The 12,374-nt window shown below is 43.5% G+C and overlaps 1 protein-coding gene across 1 annotated transcript in view; it reads left to right on the forward strand.

Moving 5' to 3' along the window:
• Positions 1-10,297, forward strand: part of grik5 (glutamate receptor, ionotropic, kainate 5) — a 29,006-nt gene extending 18,709 nt beyond the window's left edge. Inside the window, exons 12-19 of the mRNA XM_054622485.1 lie at positions 576-689; positions 1,299-1,408; positions 1,629-1,802; positions 3,289-3,454; positions 4,626-4,851; positions 7,639-7,767; positions 8,271-8,437; positions 9,683-10,297. Coding sequence (XP_054478460.1) covers positions 576-689; positions 1,299-1,408; positions 1,629-1,802; positions 3,289-3,454; positions 4,626-4,851; positions 7,639-7,767; positions 8,271-8,437; positions 9,683-10,297 — 1,701 coding nt within the window. The remainder of the gene's footprint in view (positions 1-575; positions 690-1,298; positions 1,409-1,628; positions 1,803-3,288; positions 3,455-4,625; positions 4,852-7,638; positions 7,768-8,270; positions 8,438-9,682) is intronic.
• The last annotated feature ends 2,077 nt before the right edge of the window (positions 10,298-12,374 follow it).

Genomic DNA, 12,374 nt, shown 5'->3' on the forward strand with positions numbered 1-12,374 from the left:
TAATTATCATACGGTATACTTCAATTACCAGACTGTGGTCCCTGTGTGGGGCCTGCCACACTTGTGCTCCCCCAGCTCGCCACGCTTCCTCTCCCTCCATGCCCTCCCCACTGCCTGATCACTCAGCTCTAATTAGCGGCCCCATGTTCATCAATTAGCTTTTAATGGAATAGATGGAGGGGAGGCAGAGCGACCAGAGACCTGCAAGGTTTTGTACAGGTGGAAAGGACCAGCCATCCAGTGCTTACTTGCAATTAGCCTAATTTGGATGGTGGATATTGTGTGCGTGTGTGTGTATGTGTGAGTGTGCAAGAGGGAAAGAGACAGAGTGCATGTATGTATGTTTTCCAAATGTAATTTCAAGTGCCGCAATCAAAACTTTTCATTTTTTCCGTTGGCACGTCATTTCAAATAGAGCTCTCTCCTCTACCCGGAGCAGCGCTGAGTGTTTTTCTATTTTTAAGCAGTTACCTGACCACTTGTCGGTTTTTCTCCCTCACTCTCCTCCACTCCCTCTACCTCTCTCTCGCCCCCACTACTATCAACCCACCTTTCTATCTTTGTCAATTCCACAGAAAGCAGACCTGGCCGTAGCGGGCTTCACCATCACGTCAGAGAGAGAGAAAGTTATCGACTTCTCTAAGCCGTTCATGACCCTGGGGATCAGCATCTTGTACAGAGTTCAACTGGTGAGGTTTTTATCCGGGGCTGCAGGGTGCCCGCCGCACGATACTCACTACAGATCTTGTATTGGATTTCATTTTCTTTGTTTGCGCCGCTTTTAAGCCGGCAGGGTCACGCAGAAGGCGACGGGGCTTCGCCTGTTTGATGATTCTTATGGAATCAGACTGAACATTACATAACAGTTGATCTCATCTTTGAAGTAGAGGATCGTGTGTTTATGTAGTGTGCTGCATCCACTGTGTCCACGGTGAAATTTATAGGTGTAATTTCAATTGCTCAATAAGTCAGTGCTCTGTAACCGCGTAACAGTGGCAGCTTTACATTGCTAATGAGGTTTTGGGTCTCAGCCAGGTGTGCTTCGGCAGCAGGCATTGTGAGACGGAGCATTTATGGATTGTAGCATTAGCGTATCAGAGCACTGCAGACTTACTATCAGCGTGCAGTGAAGGACACTGCCCTCCTGTGGTGCAGAGGGGACAGTCCCTGACTGCTGAGACATGACACCTTGTTTTCTAACACACTCAAACTTCCTGTCTGTCTGTCACTGTCCCTCTCTGTTGCTCTATCCATCTCTCCACCCCTCTTTCTCCTCCTTTTCTTTTTCTCTGCAACAGGGTCGGAAGCCGGGTTACTTCTCCTTCCTCGATCCCTTCTCTCCAGCCGTCTGGCTCTTCATGCTGCTCGCCTACCTGGCTGTCAGCTGTGTGCTCTTCCTGGCTGCAAGGTCAATACATTACATTACTTTACTGTGCCCATAGTCTGCAGCTTTATAGCCATTTATCTTGTTGAACACGAGTTGCCTGTCACATTTCATAGATTTGTACTTTAAACACCCTCCAACAGACAGATTGACATGGATCGAATGACCGATTGGCGGTGGCTCGAATGATATGACAGAGATTTGACCCCAAGGTCATTCCACTATGTCTGTGTTTCCCCACCAGGCTGAGCCCGTATGAGTGGTACAACCCTCACCCGTGTCTGAGAGAGCGCAGGGACATGTTGGAGAACCAGTACACGCTGGGAAACAGCCTGTGGTTCCCTATTGGAGGCTTCATGCAGCAGGGATCAGAGATAATGCCCAGAGCCCTGTCCACCAGATGTGTTAGCGGGGTGTGGTAAGTTACTGAATGGTTACGTTTCTGTGCCAGTTTAAAGTCCCTACCACTCAAAAATGCGTTTTTAGGTTACTGTGCAGAATGGTGTATGTGCTGAGTTCGACACCAGAAAGCTGTTTTCACATTCATCTGCTGAAGGGGGAAAGTTTATCTGTGCTCATCTAAAATCTGAGCATGTACGTATGAACAGGATTTATTTATATAACAAGCCAATCATGGACCAATACGCAACTTACACAAGTGTGTTGTGGAAACCTGAAGCCTCCACTTCACATACACTGAGAAAATACTTTTCAACAAAGACTGGAAATTAAAAAGATTTGCATATTTATATATTCGGTTGTTGATACAGATGTGTTAAATATGATGTGATATATTTAATATACATGTTGATATAATAATAATATTAAAATGCATTTGTGTGGAACACAATCAGAGGTTTGCAAAGTACTAAACAAAATGAGGAACAAAGGAGTGCCGAACGATAGAGACAGTTAAGATTAAACATTAATACTATTGTAAAAGTATGGGGGCAGTAACTACAGATTACAACAAGAAGTCCAAGCTCTACGAATTCAAATGCGAGAATCAGCTGTTTTGACTAAATATATGAATGTGCTCCAGATTTTAGGGTCCATGTTTGAAAATGCTCATTCACTTTATAAGTGTTTCAAAGCAAATTCAACTTGGTTGGTTAAACTAATTTCTTCATCAACAACCTGCATTTTTTATCCTCTGTGTGAGATAACGGCATTTACATTTTGCGTATCGTCTATTAATTTTAGTCCCTGAGCAGCAAGCAAACAGTAGAAAAATGCTAAGTTCACAGAAATGCTACAGTAGCCTGATGGTATTCCTGTGGAAACAGAGTGAGTGTGAAAGACACACACACACACACACACATAGTAATATAACCGCTAAGAGCTAAGGAGATAAAGGGTAGAGGAAGACAGGAAGACCAAATTACACTGAGTTGAGCCAGATATGTGATAGTGGGATATTATTAAGTACAGTGAGTACATGATGTGCTCGAAGAAAGTTTTTAAACAAGAAGGGTCATAAGAAAGTCCCATCTTCCCATTTAAGGGTGTAGAGTATTATATGTTAGTCCTGGAAACCTGAAACTTAAAGCTTGGCAATGTGATGATAACGACTGTGAGATTATGTATATTTGGGAATTTTGCTATACTGTTTATTCTGATGTATCGCTCCTTTTGACATCTCTGGTTACATCAGGCCTTTATGAACTTTCTCTCAAATCAACGAGCAGGGCTAATTTATAGTTATATTGGATTTTAATTAGATTTTCAGTGTGATTGAATGTCTTGATTTGTCAGGTAATTCCAGTAATTTTCCAGACAATTTATTACATCATTATATGTATCAGTTTTGTGATCCAGAAAGGACGTGATAATTGGTTGTATCCATATCGCCCGTCCCTTCTTACCCTTTTCACATGTTTCCTCCCCTTCTCTCCACCTCCCAGGTGGGCGTTCACCCTGATCATCATCTCCTCCTACACGGCCAACCTGGCCGCCTTCCTGACCGTCCAGAGGATGGAGGTTCCCATCGAGTCTCCGGACGACTTGGCCGACCAGACCAACATCGAGTATGGTACCATCCACGGAGGGAGCACCATGACCTTTTTCATGGTACGACCCGCTGCAGCAGCCATGGCTCTGATTGGCTTTGTGTTTGGGCTATTTGAACGGGTTTATGTGTGTGTGTGTGTTTGAATCCGTGCTTACATGTTAAATTGTGTTGATTTTGTTAGAAGTTGGATTTACTTTAGATTATCACAGTTTCCTTTGTTGTCTTTATAGCATCAATTTTTTTCAATCAAAGTTTTTTCGCTTGTATGTACATGTGTGATTTAGTGCACTGTTCTTGTATTTATTTCCTAGAGTAACTTGCTGTCTCCATATTTGTTACTATATCTCTGAGTTTCTCTGTTGTTTTCTTTATGGCTGTTTGTATTAAGTGGCTGACTGCCTGTGTTTGCTTATGAGAGCGCTCGCGGCATCTGTGTCGGCATCTGTGTTTGTCATAGAGCGTGTGTGTTTTGTCTCCGTGTGTAGGTGTGTTTGCATGTGGGAGTGTGTGTAGGTGAGTGTATAAAAAAAAACATTTCTTTGTTTGTTTGTGTGCATGCATGGGAAATGGCTACATGCCAAATTGTGAGTGTGTGTGCTTTGCAGCCTCGTGGTTATTGTCCATATTGAGGATAAAAGAAAGAATGGTCTATGTTTGCCTGCATAAGCCAGTTTCAATGCTACAGTACATTACCCCACTCAATGGCTAATCCACACAAACACACACATACAGTACACAGTCACATTATCACACACAGATGCCGCCTTCTCTATTCTTTTCCTGTCTTCTCACACACAGAGATGCAACATGTAATTGTGCACTTTAAACACTTAATCCTGTTTTAGAGCTTTACATATTTTGCTCAGTGCTGAACCACCTCCTGTGTGCTGATTTACCTCCATCTGTATGAAAGATGATGCATCAGCTACGCCATGAGCGAATAATCTGTTGCCTTTATTCACGTTGCTTTGCCCCCCTCTACTCTCCTCACTCCTCTTTATGTTTATTCACCATTGATGTTTTACTCTGCCTGTCATTATTCACACTCCCCTGTTCATCGGCGATGCATGTCTCTTTCTCTTTTTCTCTGTCTTCCCTATTTCATTTTTATCAATCTAAATTTTATTTCTGCTTCAAAGACAGATGATAGGACATGTTGTGAACTGTGAGTGTGCAACACATCTGTAATCAGTGCTTAATTCTCATTGTTGTGCTCCCATCCCTCTGCAGAACTCCCGTTACCAGACCTACCAGCGGATGTGGAACTACATGTACTCCAAGCAGCCCAGCGTCTTTGTGAAAAGCACGGAGGAGGGCATCGCCCGCGTGGTCAACTCTAAGTACGCCTTCCTGATGGAGAGCACCATGAACGAGTACCACCGCGGCCTCAACTGTAACCTCACAAAGATAGGAGGCCTACTGGACACCAAGGGTTACGGCATCGGCATGCCACTGGGTAATAATGGGTTATTCACTGCTGCTGGCTATTATTCACCGCTGCTGGCTAGCTGAGAGCTACCAAACAAAATTTCGTTGTATCACTACAATGATGATAAAAACCTCTTATGTCTTATGTCTAATAATACTAATATATACTTTTTAAGATAAAACTTCAAAAGTGCCTGTAGCAGCTGGTAATATAATAACTACCAGGTAATAACATCAAATAACAGTTAGATGGATAGATGGATGAAAAGAGTTGAAAACATGTTAATGAAACCATCACAGGTCTTTGAATCCTATAAATGGGTTTTGAAAACATCAACATTGATTTAGTCAGCATCATTTTCAGTTGAAGCATTTCTAAGTCATCAAGCCTGCAGCACTGCTTTAAGGTTTTATAGTCACGGACGGTCACGAATATAGCTGTCATGTCTTTAATTAGACCTATGATTTATCAATAAAGGCCTGAAATAAATCTTAGAATGAACAACAGGTAACCAGTGCAGGGAAGCTACAGGGGATACAACACTGACCCTATTTTTGTTCCTGTTACAAACACTGCAACTGTATTTTACAGATTGTGGATTAATTTAAAAGAATAGGGTATTGTCACGACAACAACATATTAAATAATGTATGGTCCTCTTAGTTCTACCTAAATATAGCACCGATATAAGTAGAATTTAGTTTGGTTAGAAAACATTAACAGAACAACAGCTTTGGGATGTTGCTCAACTTTTGTGCTCTTCAGCCCTCAATACAAGGCAACATCTACTTTCCCCCCGGACACAGAGTGCATGTGTTTTAACTATGAGCAGTTTCCTTTTTTGAGACCCAGAGAGATAAAACTACACTGCATTTCACAAGAAAAAAAGCAAACATTAGAGAAAAGTCTAAAGAAATTAAACAAATATTATGTAGCAGATTTTAGATTTAATTTATAATCATATCATGCCCCCTTAGACTAATCTTGCAGCCCCTTGTTGGGGTTCTGACCCCTAGATTTGGAATTACTGTGATATTCTTGCAAAATAAACAAATTCAAACTTAATTGGCTGTTGGAGAGGCAGAAACACCTGCATGAGATCAATTATGCTAAACAGACACATGTAGTGGTACTGATTGGTGAGAGATTAGACCTGGAAAATGTCTTGTACGTGCTTGATTTATTTTTTTATCTGAGGGATTAGTAAGTATTTCAACTGGAAGTAATGAACATGCAGTTAATTGCTTTTCCACACCCGTCCGGCTCTTCTGAAGCCCGTTTCTTTTCTAGCACTAAGAGGTGGTGTCATTGTATCACAGTGATCCGTTCTTACATTAGAGAGAGAGAGAGAGAGAGAGAGAGGGAGGAAAAGGACAGAAAGGAACGATATGACGAACCAAAGGTGTGGAAAAAGATAAAGCAGTCACTGTACATCATGATGGAGAGCAGAGACAGAAGAGGAGAAAGAGGTCTTGAGGCAGATATTTAGAAATACTCTTAAAGGGTTGGTTCACCCAAAAAGAACACGTTTTCTTACATACCTGTAGGCATTGTCCAATTTAAAAGAAAAGTTGGACATGTGTGTAAATATTGTTGATTTCTTTCTTTCCAGAAGTTAAATGATGGATACCACTCTGAAGTCGGTGTGCTAAATATGACGCTACAGCTAGGAGATGGTTAGCTTAGCTTAGCATAAAGGCTGGAAACAGTGGGAAACAGCTAGCCTGGCTCTGTCCAAAGGTTAATAAAATGCGGTTTTACGGGGAGTCATGTTCGTGACTATTTCCTGGTAGGGAACAGTGTTTTTCCGAAGTCGAAAAGCATTCAGGAGGAAATAGTCCAGCACTAAAACCCCGTAAAAGCGTAACTCGTTGTTTTCCCATTTTGTTTTTTCAAGAGATAAACACTAAGGATATAAAAATCTTAATTAGTTGGCTTTATTGTAGTTGGTAGACAGATTTTAATTATAATTTGGACAGAACTAGTCTAAGCTAATTATCTCCTGGCTGTAGCTTTATATGTACCGGACTATCTTCTCATCTAACTCTCCTCAAGAAAGCGAATAAGCGTACTTTACGGAGAGTTGAACTATTCCTTTAACTCTATATGATTCACTTTGATGACCACACAAACATGCTGCTGGACTTCGGTTTTGTGTGTAAAAGCACAAATTCTATCAACGTCACTGCCCTACAACAACAGTGTCAGTCACACATGCTTGTGGAGGGAGGAGCTCAGCATCTGTATTGCAGCGGGGGATAATTGGTTTGTGTTTTTGAACTGGTTTGTCGTGGTGGGAAGTGACTTGTATCGCCTCCCAGAGGAAAACAGAGGTGATCTAGAAACAATATTCCTGTCACAATTCAAAGCACACACTGTCAACGATTTTGGCAGAAAGCAGTTCAGATGAAAACTGCTCCCATTGTTGTGTGCTGATTATCTTCATTTCTCGACGACTCTTTGGTTACGGACTGACCCTTTTAAACCCTCCCATTCCTTTCTACCGTTATCTAGTTCACGACATGCTCTGTATGCGGTCTGACTAGCAGCTGTACCACTGGCTCTGTCTGGTTGTAATCTCGCTCTTTATCTCTCACTAATCCTTTCTTTATTCTCAAAGTCAGATCACTCGTAGCCATCTCGAGGCTGCAACAGCATTCCTGTCCTTGTGATTCCGTCTCTCTTTTCATCTCCACATTTCATGTTTTACCCCTCTTTTGAAATTAACCCAAGCCCTTGTTCTGAGCTATTTTGCTGCATCGTTTTTCTGTCCTCCACCTCTTGCTCTTATCTTGCTTTCCTGTCATTTCCCAGGTTCTCCGTTCAGAGATGAGATCACGCTGGCCATCCTCCAGCTGCAGGAGAATAACAGGCTGGAGATACTGAAGAGGCGTTGGTGGGAGGGAGGCAAATGCCCCAAAGAGGGGGACCACCGTGCCAAGGGTCAGTCGACCGCAGCTGTCTGTCTCCTTCTCTCTAATTTCCCCAGTAATAGTCTCCTCACTCTTTGCTACAGTCCAGCTAATGGCTTATGCCTAACCTAATGTCCTTGTGAAGGGTGCTTAGCACAATCTACTTCACCTCCCAAATGTCGTCTGTTTGCTTTATAAGAGCATGTCTGTCTGTTCACATGTGAATGTTAATGTGTGTGTGTGTGTGTGTGTGTGTGTGTGTGTGTGTGTGTGTGTGTGTGTGTGTGTGTGTGTGTGTGTGTGTGTGTGTGTGTGTGTGTGTATAAATGACAAAAACAATGACAATGTCATTTATGCCACTGCTGTCTGTTAAAAATCAATTTTGCGAAAAACAGACTTTGTGCATTACACAACTGTTTTCACAGGCTGTGTAGAACTCTTTATGACTAATACATTTAACAGTAGGGTTAAACAAGGTGTTGTTGTGTTTCTGCATCCGTCTACTCACGTTTGTCTCCTGTGGCTCTCTCTCAGGTCTGGGCATGGAGAACATCGGGGGCATCTTTGTGGTGCTGATCTGCGGTCTCATCATCGCCGTGTTTGTGGCCATTATGGAGTTTGTGTGGTCGACGCGCCGCTCTGCAGAGACCGATGAGGTATGCCCCCATACCTGCCCACGCCGACCCCACAGACACACCCCAGTAGGTTCCCATGGCATCCCGCCAACCCTTTTGATTATGCTGTTTTGTGTGTGAGAGAGTGGGTAGAATTCTCTCAGCTTCTGCATCCATTTGTATGTTTCTGTGTGTTTGTGCGCTCTAACATTTGAGGTTCGATGAATGTGCATGTGAAATGAGAGGAACGTTCAAGTATGTGGCACTGAAACTGCTGTGGTGTCCAAAAATGTATAAAACAAATACAGAATTTAATTTCACTTTGCATGTCCTGCCTGTTTTGAAGTCATTGTGCCCCTGTAGTGTTCAGTGTTTAACAGTATGGCAACAAGTGTTTGTGAGCTAAACTTGATGGTACTGATAAGCAATATTGAGAAATGCCAATATCTGCTTGCATTAAAAAAAAACTAGTGTGATCTTATTCCCTGGCATTAAATGTCACGATGTATCTTCTTTTACACGCCTCACATGTACGCTGGTATTCTTCGTTTCCATTCTTGGATTACTTCTCACCCATTTCACTGTATGTCTTCCTCCAATCTCTCTCTCAAACATACACACACACACACACCTCCTGTCATCAGTGTCTGTTCTCCGATAACGAGTATTGTTTCTGTTTATGTGAGCACATGAATTTTTATTATGATTTCAATGAGAATGTTGTTTGTTTTTGTAGTGGACATGTTGGTGCATTTTGATTGTTGTGCGTGCAAATTACAGTGGTCATGCCGTTGGAATGATGAATTGATTTTATGGATGTCTTACTGTTGTTGTGTGAGGGTATGTGCGTGAGTGTGCCTTTTGTATATGTGCACCTGAGTTTGCAGGCCTGCCTGTCCGTTCATAGTGCATAGTGCCATAATGAAGTGCCCATAAACTAAACAACATTTTGGTGTTTTGTGTGTTTGGATTGTAATAACTCTCTCTGCTCCTTGGATGTTCTCCCATCTCTGTTCATCTCCTCATCCTTCTTCCCCATCGCCTCCTCATTTCTGTTTTTAAAACCATCCCACCATTTGTTGGTCTGTGTGCCCTCGCTTCTCCTGCGACTTTTTCTTTTACCATGCTTTCCTGTGTCTGTCCTTTCTGCCTTGTTTTTTTTGCTTTTCCTTTCGATTTTCTTGTTGTCCCTCCGCTCTCCTATTTATGTGCTGCTTTACCACCGTCTTTTCCTGCTGCCTGCCGACTCTGTGTCCGTGGCCTCCTTCCTACCTTTGCCTCCTTCCCTTCCGTCTTTCCCTCTTTCTTTCCCTCCTTTCTTTTCTCCTTTAGGTGTCTGTCTGTCAGGAAATGATCACAGAGTTCAGAAACGCCGTCTCCTGTAAGAAGAGCTCCCGTATGCGCCGCCGTCGGCCCCTCAGCAGCTCAGCAGCCCTGCGACATCCCACGCGCATCGCTCTGGGGGCCCCTCGGCCCCTTCGCCTGGTCCGAGAGATGCGCCTCAGCAACGGCAAGCTCTACAGTGGAGCCGGCCCGCTGACGGGTGGAGCTGGAGGAGGCGGAGCAGGAGGGACGGCGCCTCCCGATCTAGGGCCCGGGCCCCAGCGGATCCTAGATGATCCACTGGGGGCCAACACCACCCCTCCTCCGCCAGCCCCTACCCCTGTGATGCTGCCCGCCCGCAGCTGCACCCATGTGCGGATCTGCCAGGAGTGTCGGAGGATCCAGAGCCTGAGATCAGGCAGCAGTTTAGGATCGACCTCAACGAGAATACCACCTTCATCAGCGCCCCTGCCAAGGCTACCCCCACCCCCACCCCCATCCTCATCCAACACAGACAGTGAGGGCGGAGGGGGCCCAGCCCAAGGCGGCTACACCACAGCCCACCACCTCATACCTCTCGACCCATTCCACCTCCACAGAACAGCAACACCACAGACCTACTAGGTGAGCAGGACTGAGACCAGAAGCAGCGGGTGGAGGTGAGAGGGCTGCAGGAAGTGACTGTGACGGAGATGTTACTGAGGAACAGTTGTGCTGCTGAGAAAGATGCTGCTTCCACAGGTGAAAGTCATCGGAGAGCAAAAGAGGGAGAGATGGAGGGAAGAAAACTCTGCAAGGTCGGCCAATAGAAACAGAGACAACCTTTAAAAGGAGAATAAGGAGGTAAAACCGTGACCCTTTCTCCAGTTGTGCTTGAAGCCTACAGATACAGAACTTGCTACAAGCACGCTGAGAGATGTTCGTCTGTTGAGGTTCTGTACTCAACTCTGAAGATCAGTTCAGTTTAAACAAATCTGAGTGGAAATGCACATGACCAGATAATGGTTTCTATTGGCCTCCTTGTCCTTCCTCACTCTCCCTCTCTCTTCACCTTTAGATTGGAGTGCTCTGGTTTTTATTCCAGGGTCACTTCCCTCCACTACGTCTCTAAAATGAAGCCTTGTTGGAGGACATACTGTATCCGTATGTGATTTAAAACAGCAACTAAAAGACTTTCAGATAATTATTTCCTGTTGTTTTTGCTTTTTCTTTTATTGTCTTTCTTGTTTTGTTACGATTGTTCTGAGTGGGAATTACAGAGTTAAATACAGACCACGCCTGACAATATGGTGAATTTATCACATAATGAGACACTTGACTGCGGCTAATTGTGTTCAAGAGTTTTGTGTCCCTCCCTGTGACCCATAGCTGCTTTTTGGATGGTATCAGGGAAGTTGGATGGAGCCACTTCAAGACAACAAAATGCAAACGGTAGCAGAGAAAAACTGTCCACCCTCCTTTACATTGTGCGTCTGTGCGTTTGTAAAAAAAACTGTGTGCTTCCTGTAAGTCTGTAACTACTCAAGTGAGGAGAACCATGTTCCAGGAAACAGCACTCTTCTACAAATGTTAAATGATCAGACAGCCAGAGGAGAAAGAGCAAGAGGCTTTGAAATGTGAAATGAATGTCCCTCGTTATCCTGAGTAACACTTGCCAAGCCTTTACTTCTTTTTCACCTCTGTTCACACAGCGTGGAAGAGATAGAAAGGCCGGGGCGAGGCAGAGGCAAGATAGAGAAGAACAGAAAGAGAGGAGATAGAAAGAGCCAGAGAGTGAAAAGGACACTGAATTTGAGTGAGAAATCCCTAACTGAACTACTTCAATTATTAGATCTGTCCTGATCTGTTAATTCTGGGCATCTTTTAAGGGGCTTGTTAAGGCGCCAGCAGACTGTAGCCACAGCTTCTTCCCTTCTCTCCGTTTAACAGACAGACTTGGCCGTCCAAAGTACAGCCTCCTGCCAGGGTGATAGACTCAACACAGCCTTGTCAATACTGTCTCGAGCTTTTGATCGCCTAATTACTCCCGTGGGTGTCTGGGGGCTCGTTCAGGAGGGGGGTTGAACACAGGGAAACATGCTGATAAAAAGATTTAGAATAAATGCATGTTTTTTCACTCCGGTTCAGAAGGGAACCTGGTCTCTTTTAATTAGGCTGTTAATGTTACAGCCCTACTGTTGTGTGAAACACCAACTAAAACTATACACCACAGTATATTAGCTTTGATGCATAAAGGGAATACACTTGTGGTTTTGCTTATTTCAGGCCTTTAATTTCAAATTGTCCCAAGAAGCTACTGCATTCAAAGCAAGTAATTCTGGTATAATTACAAGGATCATTAAAGAATAAGGCTGATATTCTATATTTTTCTTATTGCCAACAAATTCAATGAAAAGACCAAAACCAGCAATTAATTGATGACCTGATCTAACTGATAAGTAGCCAAAGCCTCATGTGTGCTATAGACCTCTATTGTTAAAAAGCTCTTAAAACAACATTAAGGACAGTTGCACTGGTTTGAGTAACATTTAAAGATGAAAATTAAAGTATATATCTGTGCCGAAAGTTGCGTCATCAATGAGTCCAAAGTGGCTGAGTGTCACTTATAGGATGAGGAAGTCAAAAAGGATTGAGAGAACAACCCGTTTTCGCTCCTAACTCCTCAAATAACTACAGTTTTTTAAAGCCCTGAGGAGCCTAA

Source organism: Anoplopoma fimbria, chromosome 20 (genome assembly GCF_027596085.1).
Source record: "Anoplopoma fimbria isolate UVic2021 breed Golden Eagle Sablefish chromosome 20, Afim_UVic_2022, whole genome shotgun sequence".
Taxonomy (NCBI): domain Eukaryota; kingdom Metazoa; phylum Chordata; class Actinopteri; order Perciformes; family Anoplopomatidae; genus Anoplopoma; species Anoplopoma fimbria.